General features: G+C 36.2%; 1 protein-coding gene and 1 long non-coding RNA gene across 2 annotated transcripts in view; one reads left to right on the top strand and one right to left on the bottom strand.

Annotated features, from left to right (window-relative positions):
* Positions 1-20,071, top strand: part of LOC135214870 (uncharacterized) — a 43,244-nt gene that overhangs the window by 11,379 nt on the left and 11,794 nt on the right. The window contains exon 2 of the long non-coding RNA XR_010314512.1: positions 18,249-18,361. This is a non-coding gene — a long non-coding RNA (uncharacterized LOC135214870). The remainder of the gene's footprint in view (positions 1-18,248; positions 18,362-20,071) is intronic.
* LOC135214869 (piwi-like protein Siwi) overlaps positions 800-20,071 on the bottom strand; it is a 26,264-nt gene continuing 6,992 nt past the window's right edge. The window contains exons 8-16 of the mRNA XM_064249289.1: positions 19,062-19,212; positions 17,480-17,621; positions 16,046-16,202; positions 15,532-15,651; positions 15,243-15,411; positions 14,269-14,390; positions 4,642-4,799; positions 2,598-2,748; positions 800-1,978 (exon numbers count right to left, since the gene is read on the bottom strand). Of these exons, the coding sequence (XP_064105359.1) occupies positions 1,862-1,978; positions 2,598-2,748; positions 4,642-4,799; positions 14,269-14,390; positions 15,243-15,411; positions 15,532-15,651; positions 16,046-16,202; positions 17,480-17,621; positions 19,062-19,212 (1,287 nt within the window). The 3' untranslated portion in view covers positions 800-1,861. The remainder of the gene's footprint in view (positions 1,979-2,597; positions 2,749-4,641; positions 4,800-14,268; positions 14,391-15,242; positions 15,412-15,531; positions 15,652-16,045; positions 16,203-17,479; positions 17,622-19,061; positions 19,213-20,071) is intronic.

Raw genomic sequence — 20,071 nt, 5'->3', positions numbered from 1 at the left:
TCATTCCCATGGTTTTTATTTTTTTATTTTTATTTTTTTATTTTTATTTTTTATCTTTTGCTTTTCTTGTTACGACTACTTTTACCAGTTGGTTAAGGCACATTTGATTATAAATAAACTTAATCAGTCCTTGAGAATTGATATGATTTTACCCATTTTTTTGATCTTGTAAAACTTGTAGACTTGTAGATATTCATGCAAATTACATCGTGATTACTGCATGTTCAATGCCTGATAATTTGAAATACGCAATTATTTAGTGGATAACGTGTTTTCTGTCCTATGAAGCTTATGAAATCCCGGCAAACTGTTAGCACACGACATTTGAAAAAATTTGATTGGTGTGACTACTCAAACTAAGCAAAATGTTAATACGCTAAGTGCGTCTAAGATGCTTTGTAGAATATTTATGAAATACACATACTGTTAGTCTGTTTAGGATATCGTCGTTAAAGTTCAAATGGAAATTCTTATAATCGCTGATATATGGGATGTGAATTACACGAGCACCAGGGTGTTTAATAGTTAGCCCTCACCCCCCCCCCCCCCCCCCCCACCCCCCCCCCCCCCCCCCCTACTGAGGCCTCTTCACACGATCATTTTGCATGGTAACACTATCATCATACATGTATTTGACAGTTATTTGTTAAGATTTTAGCCTCAAATACCAGTTTGCAGCCAACCACATTTGGTACCGTCTAACTGACGGATATTTACATAACGTTCCTTCAAGAGCAGTTGGTATCAGCTGACGTACCAGATAAACTTTACGCGAGGAAAATGATAAACGATATTGGAAGACAAAGGATTTGTTTTTGACATTAGACCAACATTCTTATCACTTACAAACTTAATTAATGAAATATTAGCGTCAAAGGACTGGTTGAATTACATAATAAAAATGAACGAGCAGCCTATTTATAACCGTTACAGCTTGTCAGTATACATTACTTTCCATGCTTGCAATATTTTTCAGTAGGCTTCACTGGTACCAAGAGCCAATGAATTTTCTACGTTCACTAAAAGTAAACCATAAACAATGTGTGTTTTAAACGTTATTGTGTGTGTAATTACTACAAGTAATTTGTTGGTTCATCTAAATTATGAAAAAAATAACAATTTGAAGATTGTTATAAACAGGATTAAGTTTATATCAAGACTAGCAGAGAAATTGCTTTCTGCATGCCTCGAATAAAAAATTCACAAAAAGGTATTATATGTATTACGCATGTAAAAATATATTCATTATCAAAACATACTTATCTGAAAAAAATTGAGCATATTCCTCAGTATTCCACTTGGATATTCTTTCGATTACACTTGTAATCCACAATGTTTCAGTTCCCGGTATTATGTAAATAAGATACTGTAGAATATCCTTGTTTCCCTTGCTCGTAATTTCATACTTTGTGGCAACAAAGCCTTAGTTCTTGGTAAACGGGATGAATGTTCTTAATGTGTAGCAGAGTTCTGAAGGACGTGTGAGACTAGTCCCAGACTATTAGGCAGGTTTTGAATGTGTCAGTCAGGAGTACGTGACTAGTCCCAGACTATTATTCAGTGCAGGTATGAATGTATCTGTGGAGTGTGACTAATCCCTGACGAACATGCAGGTAGGTGTGTGTGCACAAGCTGGCCCCGTCTTCAAAACCCCAGGATACATTAAAAAAAACGACAAAGAAATTAAAGTATCAATTCAAACAGTCACACTTGCAAAAAAAAAAAAATCCAACATGTTAACATCCCGCTAATCTAAGAATGGCCTTCTACACCGTACTGTTGTCGAACTTCTCTTGTTTGGGAAATTACGCGGACCGCCATGCAGTGATTTCTGATTCCACTTGAATGCGAAGATATAAGCTCACAAATACCACAGCTTGTCAGCGAGAGAATGATGAGGCACATCGTGAATTGCTTGTCCGGTTATGTATGCTAATTTGTGTGCATACAAACAAGGTGCTGGAACACGCACAGGGCCCTGAAGAGATACAGAATGTTTTTTGGAAAGTTTATATATATATATATATATATATATATATATATATATATATATAATATATTTATTATATATATTAATATCTATATATATATATAATATATATAATTATATATAGATATATATATATATTAGAAAAACTCTAAAATTTACTTTTTTGTGGAGGGGACAATCCATTTGTAAAACTCAAGCGGACAGCTATATTTAAAATAATTTGAATGAAGATTGCTAGGCCTACTATATTATCATCATATCACAGAATATAAGGTGGTGGTACAAAGGATTCCATGAATTGCGATCATGCACAATTTGCAGTGTAACACTCCCAAAATCTCAGCTGATTGAGTAGTGCTGGCATCCTCATTGCTATTAGTTGCTAGATAAAACTCAAAGGCACAGTTTGCTTGTAAATTAACAAGATTTGTATTTGAATGTACAATTTATTTATTAACCCTGAACATTTTAAATAATGCTCCATATTTATAAAATTATATTTAAGATAACCAAGAGGTTGATTATCATGACTGTAACATTTGGAAACTTAATGAGCAAAGGGAATCTTAATAAGGACATGAGAAATAACAGAGCTGTACTTCCTTACCATCCAGTTGTAGTACAAGTAGGTGAGTTTGTAGGCAAGGCGCTGGTGTCTATCAGCATCCAGGTTAGAGTTGATGTCTTCCAGAATGTTGTACGATGTTGGCGTTGCAGTTCCCTGTAAAACCTTTTGGCTTATAAGGTAAAAATCGTACCTGTAGAGAGAGAGAGAGAAAAAAAGGACATTGTATTAGAATGTGACACTATAGCGCTAGAGAATGTTGCATATTCAGAGAACTCTTGCGAGCTCCCTTTTAGGATACAGCTCAACAGACAGAGAATCCGTAAATGGCATGCATTTGAAGGACAGCTCTCTAAAGCGAAAGGTATTTGCACGTTTTTCACCCTGTTGATTACAGGCGTCGTCCATCAGGCTGTTAGGGTACTAAGGTGGTGTAACAAAAGGATTGCATGAATTTTAGAGCCTTTGGTAACACTACAAAAAAATAATAATGAACGGTGGGTTTATAATCTTGAATTAAGTGAGAGCTGTCACCAGACATCTTTGATAAGACTGTTGCAACCGTTCCGCACGTGGTAGAAAGATACCCTTTCAGGATGAAAATAAGGTACTTGGTTCTTATTGGTTCGTTTGCATATTATATTCAGTAGTAGCAATTGCATGCTTCTAGAACAGTGTTTTGGAATACATCCAGTACTATACGCTTTTGAAATACATTTGGTGGTAAGAAATGTGTTAGCAAGTCAACTTAGCTCAGACCATCTTCGTGTAGCGTAAAATCACCGATCGCTTCACCCTTCGTGGGGTATTGATTTATTGTTTTCCTTAGACCTCCACATATCTTGCACCTTGGAGTATCTGATAGGCTAACCGTTGGTAATACCTCCAACTTGAAAAGGATCTACTCAACTACCTGCTCTGTCTCCCTAATTAAACCATCCTTGCAGTAGTATGCCGTCTCTGTATACTGCCCATTTTTTATTTCTATATCGGTACTGGACTTAGTTTTCATCTTAAAGCTGGACACGATAACTATCTCTGACACCTCCAATGGATGACCTCTGTTTACGTCCATCCTGCTCATATCCAAGAAAATTTCACATAAGAACTTTTATTACTTTCATTAATTGTTTTGTTCCCGTGACCCATTTATTCTTAAGTGTCCTGGTAGCCGTCGATTAGTTATGCTGTCATTGGTTTAAAGTTTGGGCAAAGTAATCTCCCTATACTGAGCCTAACTCTCCCTATAGTTTAAACACCTATGTATTCCATGTCTCACTGCATATTTAAGGTTGCACTAACTTGGTGTCGAATAGTAGATTAGAACTTGCAAGTGAATCTTGGTGATTGTGATAATTGTCGAGATCTACAACTATTACCACTACTAAGACGTCCTTGGCCAAACCCGTCAAATAAGAGTTCCTAAATTCCCGTCAAATAAGAGTTCCTAAATTGTTCATCTGATTGTAGCTTGTATACCATAACTTTTCCAACGACTGCATGCACATTCCATTTCCTGCTTAATTAAAACCTTTTTATTTTCATGACATCAGTACTGTCTTTAACATCTGGTCACTGTGGCTGTTTTTATATGGTTTGGGAGGTTTTTGTTGGTAGAGGTGTAAAGGTTACTACCCATCAAGCAGATATATACTTCTTTTACGTTGTTACTTTCTTTGGCTTTCATGTCATGCATTTTTTGTTCATTTCTTTTTCCAGCATGATTATGAAAAGCGTTTTTAGAATACTGCATGTGTTGCGGATAGTTCGTTTCGTTTTTGGCAAAGAATGGGCATCACCTTAATTAAGAACAGGTTCTTAGCCGAGTTGAAGTCAGTTAGCCTTGTTTATTTATTTATTTTTCACTTATAATGTGGTGCTATGCTTATCGTCTAGCATTTCCTTGGCAGAAAATGTGGTACTAAGTTTATAGTGTTCACTGAAAAGAAGTCGAGTATACTCTTTCTTGATGACCTGTTCCCCACCATTGAAGAATATAGACCAGTGGTATCGTTGCATACTTATTAAGAATCAGAGGGTTAGATCATAGAGCAGGGTAAGGAGATACGAAATAATCTTCAGTTACCTCTCTGGGAGTGTTAGAACATCGTCACAAACTGTTCCTGAAGGAGGGTTAATGGGATTGCCAGACTGTGCTCCCTGTGCAAACAACCGTGTGTTGATCCTTTTGCTAACCACAAGAAAGCTGAAGCGAGGAGAAAAGTTGTTTGCTTGAAAGCATGCCTGAAAGGAAAGGAGCCGTGGTAAATTTTACTGCCTTTACAAATGCCTAACTACACTGGTGTCTTGATTGGAATGCATTATTTTAATAAAAGTCTCAGGTGTTTTAATTGAAGACTTTTTGCTTTAGCTCCTATTGCTTGCTCAGGAAACATGACTTATGACTGACAGATTTTTTCAGTTCAGCTAACTGTTACATACAAACTTCACTACTATAAATTTAGCCTACTTTTAGCTACAAGCATTGAATAAAATTCAAGTTGCCAAGCAGTTTTAGTTAAAACAATGCAGAGGACGCCGTACAGTTAACAGTATAACAGATGGAGCTATTGCACTGAAAGTTTAAACTTCTTTCCATTATCTCGGAATATTTGAAGTTCGCATGATAACTCCCTTAAAACTGTATATTAATTTTAGCTTTCAAACGGATGATATCCCTCAGTATTAAAGGTTCTATGAACAGCATTAATCAGGGAACAGTTGGATATATGGTAGATGTTTCACCGTAGTACAGTGGTACCTCGTTTGTCGAACGTTTCATATGACGAACTTTCCGTTTTTCGAACAAAATTTTCGAGAAAATGTTGTATCGTTTGTCGAACAAATGATCGTAACTTCGAACTGACTGATTATCTAGTTTATACTTGTATTCGACGGCCTACTGGGTCTTACAAGTTAAACTGTATTAATTTATTTTTTCATTTACAATATATAGTTTAATGATAACAATATTCGACAAAATACATTAAAGTATAAAGCATTTAATATAAAATTTAGCTCTCAATATAACATTTAGCATAAAAGATGTATAAAATCGTACGTAATCGCGGTGACGTCACGCTCAGTTGACTTGAGACTGAACGAGGGAGCGTTGATATGTTGAGGAGAGAAGAGAGTTAAAATATTACTGTATGTATGTAAAAGCAATAACAATTCACATAAAAAGGGAATTTCTCAATAAATTTAACGTAATGATAAAGTATGAAAACAATCGAATGCAGTCTTAATTGAGCCAGTGTTCAGTGCGCCGAGTGAGACGCTCTAGTTAAACAATATTAACAAAATAGTAAATGAAAGAACAAAGCTTTTCACAGTAAAGTTTAGCACAAATGATTAACAAAATGATTCGTCAATGCGGTGTGATACACAGCTAACTTGAGGTAGAGGGAGGTAGCGTTTATATTTTTTAGGAATAATGAATGAATGATTTTAAGTTATCGTGCGTCATGGTATTGTTGAGGAGAGAAGAAGAGACAGTAAAATCTTTACTATAATATGTACGTAAAAGCAGTACCAATTCACGTACAAAATAAAATGTTATTTCACAATAAATTGAACGTAATGATAAAGTATGAAAATAATCGAATGCAATACAGGAGAAGAAAGAAAAGTCTTAATTGAGCCAGTGCTCGGTGTGCCGAGTGAGACGATCTAGTTGAACCAAGGTTTAGAGAATATAAGTTCTTGTCATGCGCAGCTTAAACTAGGGTACAGGATTAAACGGCTAGGTGCGTGACGTCACAATAACCGCAGTCAGGCCCCTTAACCTATAGAAATCCTGCCTTTACTTTCTTTTATTTTTATTTTTCTAAATACTCTAAGCTATTCGATAATTAAATTAATAGTCAGATGTAGGTTCTTCATTCTACTATGTTAAGAAGAATAATCATATGAGAGATCATTAGAACTTTTTCGCCAAATAACATTTAAATTATAGAAAACCTACCTTTGCTTTCTAACTTTTATCCGTTATTAAATACTATTATCTGTTTCCGAAGGAAAATAATAGTCAGAATAAAAAACTATATTTTAATATATTGAATAATCACGAGCGAGTTCTAAAGAACATTCTAAACAATAATATAAATATGTCTAAATTACACGTTCAACAGATCTCCATAAAATCACATTTTGCACTTATATAGCTATGTCGCTAACTTTTTCAATCTATGCACCGCTTTTCTGGAACTACTAAAGTGTCTGTTCAAATTTCGAATTCTAAAAACTGTATGGCATGGAACAAAATATTTCGACTTCTGAAGTTATTTGGATGAGGCTGCTAATTAAATCCGCTAATTTAATTATCGCTCCTTTTAAGGCTGTTAAAACATTTCCTCCCATGGTGAGAATCAAGCATCTTATCCATACATTTCAAATGATCAAGAAAGACTAGGTTTCATTAGTTTCCCTTCACTAAAGCTTATGGCACCAATCTTTGTGTCATTCATCTTCCTTTGTTACTTTTGCTCCTAAATGTTCCAGTTGTGGAAACTTGCGAGCAATGAACCCGCCAACATATGGGATCTTCCCATGTTTGTTCTTCAACTTCCTGGTCTTTGAAGTCATCATTTTGATCATCCTTATTAAATACTGGTAAGCAAAATAAAATTGCTGATATACTGGGTTCTTTCTGAAGGGCATTTCCTTCATCTTCGAATAATGCGTCTTGCTTGTCAGGGACTTGGGAAAATGGGCGGATGATACATTTTCACTGTAGCAGTTTTAAACGTTGCTCTTTGAGCTTCCAAGTGTGCTGTCTTTTCCTAAAAGGTGGCCTCTGAGACGATGTTTAAATGCAACTGGTGATGGGTGCTGACCGTACACTCCCATTCGACTTTTGCAACCAAAAAAAGTGCCCCAACCCAGCCTGACTTAGTCTGTAATTTAGAGTATACGTCATGCCAGGTTTTTATTTTGCCATTTTCAGCAAGTTAGACAAAGGATAGAGCATTGTACTTTTCTTCACTTTCATTTCTCTAGCGGTTCTATTCATGTCTTGAAAGATTTTGTCTTGCATTTACAGGTTTAGTCACGTGAGCATTTCTTGACGATTTTCTATCTATTGGCAGTCGAGAATAAAACGGATCAAACTATCTATCAACAAGCCGAATGAAATGGCTTGTAATTTTCCAGCCCTTCTCTTCAAATATCCTTGGTTGTCGAAGTGACCAAAGATTTATAAGTACTTTTGGACAGCAATTGCACGGCAAGTTTAACTTTCATTCGTTGCATTGATATGTTTTTCTGAAAGTTTATAAGCTGTCCGAAGATCACTTTATTCCTCTTTATTAGCTCTCTAACTGGACCATTGTGAGCGTATGTACTACATACAGTCGCCTTAAAGTGTTCCTTTACCCCATCCCCTTATGTTTCATGAAAATGGCCTGGTAACACAGCAATGAAGCCTGTTTGTCCTGTAACGACGGATGTGAATGGTCGCGATATTGGATGCCAATGCTCATATTTTCTAATCACTACTGTAGACAATGTGTTAATGATATTAATGATATAAGAATAATAGTTTACATTACCAGTTGTTAAATATATAGAAAAATCGTATAATAACTGAATAATAAAAATAGTAATGGTGAAAATCATATTCAGTGCTTACGTATAACCATAATCGTCAACCTTTGTTCCATTCAGGCATTTGCTGGGATCATACTTTTGTTCCTGGTAGATCATTATTTTGTGTCAATTTCACACCCTCACCAATATTGCTGTCTTCGTGGACGGCGACACAGCGATATTTGTAAGGGTGTGAAATAAGTTATTGAAGCCAAACTAACTGTTTCAAATATCTCGTTCAATATTTAAAATTTCCCTCCACATGTGACCTAACTAAACATCAAGAAGAAATCATCAATTTTATTTTCATTTTTATGAAAGTAAACTCCACGATGATCATTCGCAGAATAGTGAGGTTCATATGAGTTCATGACTACTATGGTGGTAGTTCGAATTACCCTGTGTAATGTAATTAAGTGCTTTGGAAGGTATTTCACATTTAATACTGAATATTTATATGTATACAATTAGCAATTTGACATTGCAAACAGATGTACCTTAAATGGGTAGATAAATAGAAATAAGAGCTGGATTGAATTGCCTTTGCTTTCAGTATTCGTCAGGTTTTGATTTTATATCTACATTTAACTTAGATGGCTAAATTTCTCCCCTCATTGGAGTTGGTCCTTGGTCATAATCATTGCTAAAAAGTAAAACACCCAAGCTTTTTGTAATTATATAATTATGAGCTTTCTTTATTAAAATCAGCTGGTTTCATAAATGAATTTATAGCACCTACCTAAAAACTAGGTAGTAATACACAATTGTCATGTTCAGTGTTTTTCACAACCAAAATTTCGTATTAGCCTTTGTCATAGGACTCAAGCAATACAGATTGATTGAAGCTATATGTCCCTTTTTTTTGTCAAATTTCCATTTGACATATTCCTTAAATTGAAAAAAGAAACCCACAAGATTACTGAGTATAAATTGTTTACTTGTGAGTATTAATATAGAATTTTACTAAAACTTAAGTACTTTCAGGCCCTAATTGTGGCTCAATCTCAAGGAAAAATTAATGTCTACAAAATGTAGATAACTACTTACTGAAGGCAGCATTGAAGTCTCCAGGGATCTGTGACCTGGAGACTCAAATGCTGTCTCCAGTAAGTAGTTATCTGTGACCTGGAGACTTCAATGCTGCCTCCAGTAAGTAGTTATCTGTGACCTGGAGACTCCAATGCTGCCTCCAGTAAAGTGTTATCTGTTGACCAGGAGACTCCATGCTGCCTCCAGTAAGTATTTATCCTGGTGAACCTGGAGACTTCCCAATGCTGCCCTCCAGTAAATAGTTATCTGTGACCTGAGACTTCCAATGCTGCCTCCAGTAAGTAGTTATCCTGGTGACCTGAGACTCCATGCTGCCTCCAGTAAGTAGTTATCTGTGACCTGGAGACTTCAATGCTGCCTCCAGTAAATAGTTATCTGTGACCTGGAGACTCCAATGCTGCCTCCAGTAAGTAGTTATCTGTGACCTGGAGACTCCAATGCTGCCTCCAGTAAGTAGCTATCTGTGTCCTGGAGACTTCAATGCTGCCTCCAGTAAGCAGTTATCCATATTCATGGAGACTTCAATGTTTTTCTCCAGTAAGTAGTTATCCATATTCCTGGAGACTTCAATGCCTCTCTCCTGTAAGTAGTTATCTACATTCATTGAGACTTCAATGCTTCTCTCCAGTAAGTAGTTATCCATATTCCTGGAGACTTCAATGCCTCTCTCCTGTAAGTAGTTATCTACATTCATTGAGACTTCAATGCTTCTCTCCAGTAAGTAGTTATCCATATTCATGGAGACTTCAATGCTGCCTCCAGTAAGTAGTTATCCATATTCCTGGAGACTTCAATGGTTCTCTCCAGTACGTAGTGATCTATATTCCTCGAGACTTCAATGCTGCCTCCAGTAAGTAGTTATCTATATTCATGGAGACTTCAATGCTGCCCTCCAGTAAGTAGTTATCTATATTCATGGAGACTTCAGTGCTACTCCCTAGTAAGTAGTTATCCATATTCCTGCACATCTTCCTCTTTCCATTAATGCATTGTTTTGTAAACTGGCCCACCTCAAAGTTTACCCAGCTTGGTTAGCTGCATATTGATATATTTACCTGTCTAATAAGGGTTAAGTAGTTGTCCATATATCTGGAGACTTCAATGCTGCTTGCTCTTCAGCAAGTAATTATCTATATACCTGGAGACTTCAATGCAGAACAGTGTTTAGCCTCTATAAAACACATCAAATATATTGCAGCCTCAGATTAAATCATGAAGGACATAGAACCCTAGACTAAGTTAGTGAGTCATTCGATGAATGTCCTGCTCAAGATGTAGGCCTAGGCCAAGGTCAGAAGAATCTGGCCTTTTAGTATCGAAACCAACGACATACATTATATAAATTGATGTCAGACATAGGCCTAGGCTAAGGTCAAAAGAATCTAGCCTCGTGGTCTCTACACTACCTTCAGTGCAGTGTGTGTATGTAAAATGTCTTTCACTTCTCATATGTAGGTTTGGTTGGCGTTGACCCGCTTGAGATGTTCATGATTGACAGGAAAAGCACAAAAAGAAGGAACAAAAAGTTTGTGCATCCTGTTGCTTTACTTTCAAAAACACTTTCATGCCATAATTATATCCTGAGCTGTCAGAAAGCTTAATAGGTTGTAACGGATTTCATTGCTTCGAAAGGAAAATTAAACCTTGGTGAAATGTCACTCAAATCAAATTTACTCAGAAAATTAAGTAACAGGTTAATCATTTGTAGAAGCCTTTTGGCTACCACGTCAAGGGCAACACTAAATTCTGTTAGACCTAAGTACTGCTGCATTCTAATCATGAGGAGAATGAATGAGTTAGGTGCTATGACCAAACCAAAACCCCCTCCCAAAAAATCAAGAACAAGAAACAAGATATTATAATATCAAGGGTTGGCCTTTAAGCAAAGGCAAACAGAACTTATTAGACTGCAGTTCCAGTGCTTTGTAAAAGAGGGGAAAGAATGGTCATGCGACCATTGAAATATTAGGATTACTGACTTTTCTACACCACATCTCGTGATGAGTGACCTGGGATGGAGGGAGGGTGGGACTGGAGGATAGGTAAGGGACGGCCGGGGCGGGGGGCGAGTGGCTGGAGAATCAGTAATGGGGGGTGGCGGAGCCGTTGCTTAAACGGACTCTCATTTAATTTGATCCTAACGACAAGGAAAGCAAAAATCGACACTGATGCTCTAATCATGGAAGGGTCAGGATAATACAAAGCTGCAATTACTGGAATTAGGAACAATGCTTGTTAAACGTGAAAAAGAATGAAATAACAATTATAGTGGATGTAGCCAAATGAACTAAGTGTTCCCTTCAAGATTAGTTTGGTGCTCATTTTCACAAACAAAAACTAATCAAATTCAGCTTCAATTAAAATTTTATTAAAAATAAAAAAGAAAAATAAGTGAAGGACGCAAAAATAGCAAAATGTATCTTGAATTCATTGAACTGACTAATCCACGGGATCATAAATAGTCGACAAATTCGAGACTGAAGCGATAAGAAATCCAGTCACGAATCCCACGAGAAGAAAGGCAGAAATGAAAACTCATATCGACTGCAAACTATTCCTTTTTATCCACTCTTGGGTTGGTATATAAGGACCATCAGGGTGGTTAAGGGGTGTTGTTACTCTGATGACTCGAGTTAAATACCGGCCAGGGAAATTTCCATCTAGGCTGCTCTGGTGAGAAGTGGCTCGAATAAAAAACAAGTATGAGTAACAACACACTGGATACATTATTTCCTCCCCAAAGCCTTCCATATCGTAACCTGTCAATGGCTATCATAATTGCCTTTATGAAATTATATTTATAGGTCTTGGTATTTGCGGTTTGTAATGTCATCACTTTATAGATGGATTGTGTAAATCCAAAGCGTATTCCCATTCAAATAACGTTCTGAAATTGACACTTAATAATGACCTACCATGAACAAAAGTAGGATCCCAGGAAGCGCCTGCACAGCCACACTTGAATAAAACAAAGGTTGACGATTATGGTTGATAAAGACCATTGCTATTTTTATTGCTCTGTTACTATAAGATTTTTCCATTTGTTTAACATCGACTCAGTTCACTGGTAATATGAACTATTATTCGTGTATCATTAACATATTGTCTACAGTAGTGATTAGAAAATATGAACATTGGCATCCAATAGCTCGACCATTCACATCCGTCGTTACAAGACAAACAGGCTCCATTGCTGTTTTACCTGACTAATATCATGAAACAGAAGGGGACGGGGTAAAGGAACACTTTGAGGCAACTGTACCATCCGGCAACATGAATCCATGGTCAAGAGAATTATTTCTAAAAAGCTTAACTAGGTGTAGAGCATCCGCAAACACGTATAGTATTTGCTTTTGTCCATTGGATTAATAAAGGACCTTCCTCGTGGTAGCATAAGGCGAGGTTGAGTTGACGTCACGCTCTCGACCTGGCAGAAGCTTATTTTGGGTCTCCGCTGACAAGACCTCCTATACTCTTTGGACCTTGAGTTGAACAATATTAACAAAATAGTAAATGAAAGAACAAAGCTTTTCACAATGAAACTTAGCACAAATGATTAACAAAATAATTCGTCATTGCGGTGATACACAGCTAACTTGATGTAGAGGTAGGTAGCGTTTATATTTTTTAGGAATAATGAATGAATGATTTTAAGTGATCATGCGTCGTGGTATTGTTGAGGAGAGAAGAAGAGACAGTAAAATCTTTACTATAAGTACGTAAAAGCAGTACCAATTCACATAAAAAAATTATATTTCACAACAAATTTAACAAAATGATAGAACATGAAAACAAATGCAACACGGAAAAAAAAGAAAAAAAAAAACTTGCTCGAGTCAGTGTTCGGTGCGCTGAGAGAGAGAGAGACAGAGAGAACGGCTCTGGTTCCCATTGACTTATTAGCTGATTTGGGATGATTATTCCCCCATTTCTTTCACTTACAACCGATCTGTCCAAATCACTTTTATTTTTGTTACGGTAAAATACCAATCTAGTGATAATTGCTTTTTACGATATTTTTACTACTGTAAAAGTAACTCAGCTCTGTAATAAACAAACTGGCGCCGCTTTCAGCTTCTGCATGCCTTCGGTTAAAACGGCTTGCTTGTGAAAAATTATTTCATTTCTCTTTCCTTTTCTTGCATTCTTGACTTATTACTTATTTGTTTGTAAAATCCTCACGTTTGTTTTAAAAGTCTGCCGTTTGCCAACAGTAAGTTGATGTATTGTGGCATAATTAATATATTGCGTGCACTTAAAACCAAGTGTAAACACGCTGATTACTCTCTCTCTCTCTCTCTCTCAGACACAATCGGACACACACACACATACACACACACTCTCACTAACTATCGATTCCATTAATTATCTTTGTACCTAATGTGAATAAAATGTATTTTATCAACCTTTGCATACTGCAATCAATTCGGTCTCTCCTCCCTCCATCCCCCAGCCGGCCGGCGCCATTTTTACTAAACAGTTCGTAAATCGTACACAGAAAAAATAAAATTTTGAACATTTTACTTCATATAACGTACTGTTTCATTACTTTAGACTCTTGGTTTAACTTTTGAACACATTAATAATAGAAAAAATGTGAAAAGGGGGACTTTTTGGGTTGGCTGGAACGAATTATCCTGATTCTCTTTATTTCTTATGAGATATTTGTTTCATATTTCGACCAAATCGTACTTCGAACAGCCTTCTGGAACGGATTAAGTTCGAAATACGAGGTACCACTATATATCTTTTTGTTGTTTACGCCATTATCATCATCATCTTAGAAGGACAACATAAATTAGCGTTATGTACTATGTACTCGTGACAGCGCAGCCTTTTGAGCCTTCAATTACTGATCACTGAAGTAAACTTTATTGGAATTCAATAGCATGTGCAATTAAATTATGATTGTTAGTGTAGCCGTTTTGAGTAAGCCCAATTTAGATTTCAATTGAACTTGATGATTTGACAGACCACCACTTAACATCGATGCAAATAACAATAACTGATCAGAAACCTCACTTCTAGAACATGTTATAACTGCTACCTGCTACACAGCGATAATTTGTCTCACCTTTATTGCATTAATTTCGATGTTCTTGACGTACTCCAGCTGACCCTGGCCAACACCATCCCTGTACACGATAACTCGTTCAGGAAGCGTCCCGTTGACTTTACTGTAGTGATACAGGGCATCTGCAATAAATATAGTTTTCTTGGAGTTAATTTGTACTGACTATATCTTATATGCTTCTTTAAGTGTAGAGAAAACGTTTCATTGATAAGAAATATTCAAATAAGGAGGCAGGGAAACAGATTTGACTTGTATAAACATTTATCTGCTCTGGATTGCACTGGAAAATTGCTGCTCAGTAAAATCGTATTTTTCCTGATATTATAAGCTCACTACATTCAAGAATATATGTCTCTTGTCTCTCTTCTCATGCTAATCCGTATGTAAACCATATGGATTTGTAATGAATTTATAAAAAAATGAAATTTTTTACATGATGGGGCAATCACACAAACCTGGAGACCGGGCTTTATTTGTGAGAGAAAAAAAAATTCACTACCTTTAAGAGAGCTGACATTGAATACAGGGCTACCAGAGTCTGAAACTGCTTTTAAGAATATGAAATTATGCTGTATTAACTTAAAAAGTTGAAACCCGTGGTTTTTATGGTGTAACTGTTTGGTACGGGCTGGGCTGATTTTGGAAGGGGTGGGCGTTTCATAAAAAGTTATAGACTTCCATTTCGCAAAAAAAAACGAAAAAAATTATTTGCCTAAAATTTTGAAATAACCTTGAGATATAATATTCCGGTGTTATATACATTTTGGTGTACTTCCAGTATCAAAGTACTTTCAGTGGGTTTATCAAAAAGCTCCCAGTGAAAGATAAATGTCATGCTTATCGGTCTACAATGTAAGAATGAAAAATTATAATCCTAAAATTCTTGGTCATGTAGTGTAGTTTGGGGAAAATATCTGAGGCGACTTTATAACCAAGTGAATTGATTAGGAAAGCACAAACAATAGCAAATTTACTTTGAATATTATTACAGAAGTTAGCAGTCAGTTCTTCATGGTTGATATGTCTGGATACTTGACCATAGTATCGAGTCAGATTCTTGTTGAACGAAGCCACCACAGCTCCCCAGGAGGATCCTCTCCTCGTGCTGTCGTGGTAGGCATCATACCCAACCACCATTGTATTCTGTGAAAAAGGCAATATTCCACTTATGAATTAACCACGGAGTTCTGACATGAATGATCTTTAGAAATTCAGTACAACATTCACTTCTTTACTTAACTTAATTTTCTATGAATTTGTCACCTGGAATGGAATTTGTACGTTCCAAACTTCGCCTCCGAGCTTGCAGTTGATCTGTATTGCGATTTTGTTGACGACACTCAGAAGCCTTTGCTTGTTTTGCAGACTCTTAGCCAGAACCATCTGTAAATGAAACTCAGTTAGTGAATGAAATTGCTTTCTTTGATTTTTATGAAGCGTACATGTGCAATCGGACATATAATTTGACATTTACATTACTAAATAGTGCGTGACATATAAAATAACGGCTTTGGTCTTTGCGTAACGACAGACAGACAACTAAAAATGGTTAGCAGGTAGGGTTCCTTGTTTGCTCAAGTTATGTGCTTGCTTACAACTCTTCACTTTTATGCCACCTTACCTGTTATTGAACCTAGTTTAAGGTGCCCCTATTTACTTTTTTTTTTTTTTTTTTTTTTTTTTTTTTTTTAATGTCGATTAGATTTCTCTTGTAGCCTGCATATGAGGTACATTTGGAAAGAAGTTTTATTACAATGAAATCACATTTGGAACGCACCTGTGAAGGAGTAGCCATGACTACCGAAACATGCTTTTTGATGGCTGCATAGCGATCAAGTTTGCTGTTAGGCAGCAAACACACAACAAGCTGAACTGCATTGTGTCTTGAAACTGCCCTTATGTAATCTTGGGCGAAGTCCTGTTGCAGGCATTCACTGTGAAATGCGATTCAAAGTATTAGGTTTTAGAAACTTTATCGTTTTATGCGCAGTCATGAAAATCCAGATTTAAGAAAATTAAAGTATATAACCATGGGGATGAATAAGGCCATTATGAAAGATCATGGCTATCTTTTAACGTGAAATGACTTTATTGCTGTTACTGTACTGTTCGTATAGGGTAAAAAACCGCATGGTACAGAGGTGGACCATGTACGATCAATGCGTACAACCCCAAGAAAAGTACATTATAACGCGTCCTGACACCGGAGTAGAGGTCTTTAGCTCCGTTTCTCACCAACAAGTCGCGTCTGATGCCCATCTCCGATGTCAGGACGCGTTATAATTTACTTTTTTTGGGGTTGTACACATTGATCGTACATGGTCCACCCCTGTACCATGCGGTTTTTTACCCTACATATACATCTTACCATAGAAATAAAGATTGATTTTTAATACTTGACGGGGATGAGGGAAAGCTTTGGATCTATTAATATTATAATCATTGTAACTGATTCGAAATCAAATTAATCTGGCGGACGTCAGCCCGAGTACATTAAAGGGAGATTAAACTGAAAAGCAACAATGTCTTGGTCCATCCTTAGTTGAAAAAGAAAACGATTCTTAAAGAAAATGGTAAGTTATGGGGGACTTAAACGAGTCCTCACGAAGCTATTCTCACAGTGACCTAATTTTCTCACAATGAATCTCTGTTAAGAAATCACTAATTAAGACAGTTGTTATAACTATTGAAAATGATATTTTCAATTATAATTGGTATCAGCAATTATACTGAGAGCAGTATGTTAATTTCACTACAACTTTTGTGGCATATAATTTTTAAGAAGCTTGGAGAGTTCACAGAGCTTGCCGCTATCATTTCAAAATTAACTATAAGTTAGTGCTAATATGCAAATTAATATGCTTCCAATTACTAAAGTTGTAAAGTAGTATGTGCAGAAATAAGACACTAATTCAAAAAGCTTCACTTTTTTTAAAGCAACAAAATTGAATTTAGTTAAGCGGAATTCAAATCATTTGACGTCATTACGACATTGGATATTTAAAGAGGATTAGCTCAGGGGATATTTTGAGTCGTTCTTATTTCCATTTATTAATAGTTTGTGAAGATTTTTGCTTTTAAAACATGACTTTTTTTTCCCCTTCAAATGCGACTCATCTAATTCTCGCTGGTATAGTTTTCTACAAAATGTCTGTAGGACTGAGTCAGGAAAATTTAATAATAATAATAATAAAAAAGGAACGGTACTTACAACACTGGCTGGGTGAATACCATGCCTAATGATCGGCTGACTCTTTTAAGCCCCATTAAAAGATCTTCAGCCTCCTGCTTCTGTCGTAGTGGATATACCAACACCCAATTGGTGATTTTCTGCGCTACGTTCAAAGGCAAATCTGTGTGGACATTGTAAAGGTATAACACCACTTACTTACCCTGATGCATGACATACTCTGATAAGCATTGTTGTTTAGGTAATTTTGTTAACATTTTCAATTACTTACACTCTCATTTTGACATAGGAGACAATGGCGCTTTTCTCTTATTTATAATCTGTCACCAATGAGTCTCTAATTAGAACTTCACTACCCACGAGTGATGTTACTCTACACTTCGTATGTTACTTTTTTGAAGAACAAAACTTTTTTTTTAATTATAAAGATTTTGTTTATTGAGTGGGACGAGAAAGTATAAAATTATAAAGTTCAATATGTAAGGATTTACACACGTGGCGCCATTAAAAGTTAAAAGTTTGGTGTTATAACATTATCAGTGTGAAAATATTTATATAAAAAAGTAGAACTCAATTGTTGACAAGAACAGAATAAACGTTTAGCATCATATTTTGTTAAATAATTTCTGTTTAGAGAAAGAATATGATGGAAAGACTGGGCATAAACTTCAATATCAATCTTGACAAACTACTGAAATTTTTTTCGTGAGTGTATGACTGTAGTTAGCAATAGGTACTCTTGTATTACTCATTTTTAGTAAAAACTATATACATGTTCTCTCGTTTCCAGAACGAGATCCTAAGAGGACTGGCATGAAAAAATTAATCAAATCAGGAGAAACTGTGTGGGATACTTCTATCAGAGCCAGCACGCTAGTAACATTGGTCATCTAGAACTGTGGGGTAAGTGATTGATTTTCTCAAGACTCGAAGTGAACTCAATTTCTTTTGAGCTTTTAACATGTGACTAGACACTCCAAGAACGTTAGAAACACTGATATAATATATAAGAGCCTATATAATAGGCTCTTCAGAAACTCGTGAAGCTCCCTTATAGATCGTTGGTGCAAGCATTGAAACAGACGGATAGCTAGGCCTAATCGCCAGCCAAGATCCTTCTGGTTACATTGGCAGACATTCTATTGAGTCTGGTCTGGGCTACACAAGATTATTCTAGAATGTAAAGGTTAACCGACTGTTTGGATTATATTTCAAAGGTCATCAGTTTCACGTTGTTCACCTCAGTTTCTTACTTAACTGCTCTTTCTGGCATGAATAATAAATCAGAGCAACGTTAGCTGTCAGGAAAGGGTAATGTAATCAGTAAATAGGTTATATTTTGCATAGAATTTCAAATGAGAACACTTACGTTCTGGTACATTTACCTTATTTTAGTTAAGTTTTGTCTCTTGTTGTCTAGCATGTCTTCATATAGTGATCTCATGCATATCATAAAAAGTTAATCGTCCTAATGATAATGAGGAAAAATAATGACCATGGACCTGGGGCCAAAGAGTGCATATGCCAGCCGAACTGGAACATGACGCCTCGGAAAGATAAAGAGTAAAGCAATTATCTGGAATTATCTGAGTGTGTGAAATACCTTTTACATCCTTGGTCCAGTCGGGGTCAAATCCTCTGAATGTGATGTTTTGTGTTCCTTGCGTGATCGCTTCCGGGGGTAAAACTCTCCCCTTCACTTGGCACAAGACTTGGGAAAAGCTCAGGCCCCATTGCTGAAGCTCTGCTTTCGCCTGATCATTACATTAAAAAATTAATGTTAGATAGAAGCTTGCATTCCTAGATTTAAAATTTTAATGTACACCGACCCGAATCTCATTGCTTCAATTATTTTTTAGTTTAATATGAGATTTCAGCAAGATAATTTCATAATATAATAAGGGAATTTTTAGATTTGTTCAAAAATGTCTTGGTTATATCTGTAATCTACTGGAATGCAGATAATTTTGTTATCGTAGCTAATATTTGAAAAAAAAAATTATCAAATGCTTGAGTAAAATTGTATGCTCAATAGGATAGTTGCAAAGAATAATCTTTTATCATGAGACGGTTGTCAGCTGAGCTGAAATATAACCAGGTTTTATTTGCATTTCCTGTTTCTGTTCGATTTTAGAGAATGAAAAACAATGTTTTTTTTTTTTTTTTAAGCTAAGAGTATTTGGATTATCTTTTTCTTTTCTGTTTAAAATTGAAGTATCGCAAGCCCTCGCTGATTAATAAGGTAATCATAGAAATAAGACATAACATCATTGGTGAAATGGAAGCAATATTGCAGGTAAATTTGAGGCCTAGGTTGATGTTTCACCAAGCTCCTTAATGGAAATTCTCGCCTAGAAAGGTTAAAATAAAGGCCATAAAACTCGCTGAACTTGTGCAACTAAAAACTGAAACGATTTTGCTGTCGGTCCCCGTAGGGGGTTAGTGCCGTCAGTGCACCTTACGCGATGCGCTGTAGGCATCAATAAAGGTTCTTTGAAGCGTCCCTTCGGCCCCAAGCTATAACCCCTTTCATATTATATAACTTCCATCTTGTTATCCACCCTGTAACGATTCCCCCATAGTGCACTGCTTTGAGGTTTTCCTCCTGTTACA

This window comes from Macrobrachium nipponense, chromosome 46, assembly GCF_015104395.2.
Source record: "Macrobrachium nipponense isolate FS-2020 chromosome 46, ASM1510439v2, whole genome shotgun sequence".
Taxonomy (NCBI): domain Eukaryota; kingdom Metazoa; phylum Arthropoda; class Malacostraca; order Decapoda; family Palaemonidae; genus Macrobrachium; species Macrobrachium nipponense.
Note: the sequence above shows the minus strand (reverse complement) of the source record. Positions and strands in the feature narration are given on the sequence as shown.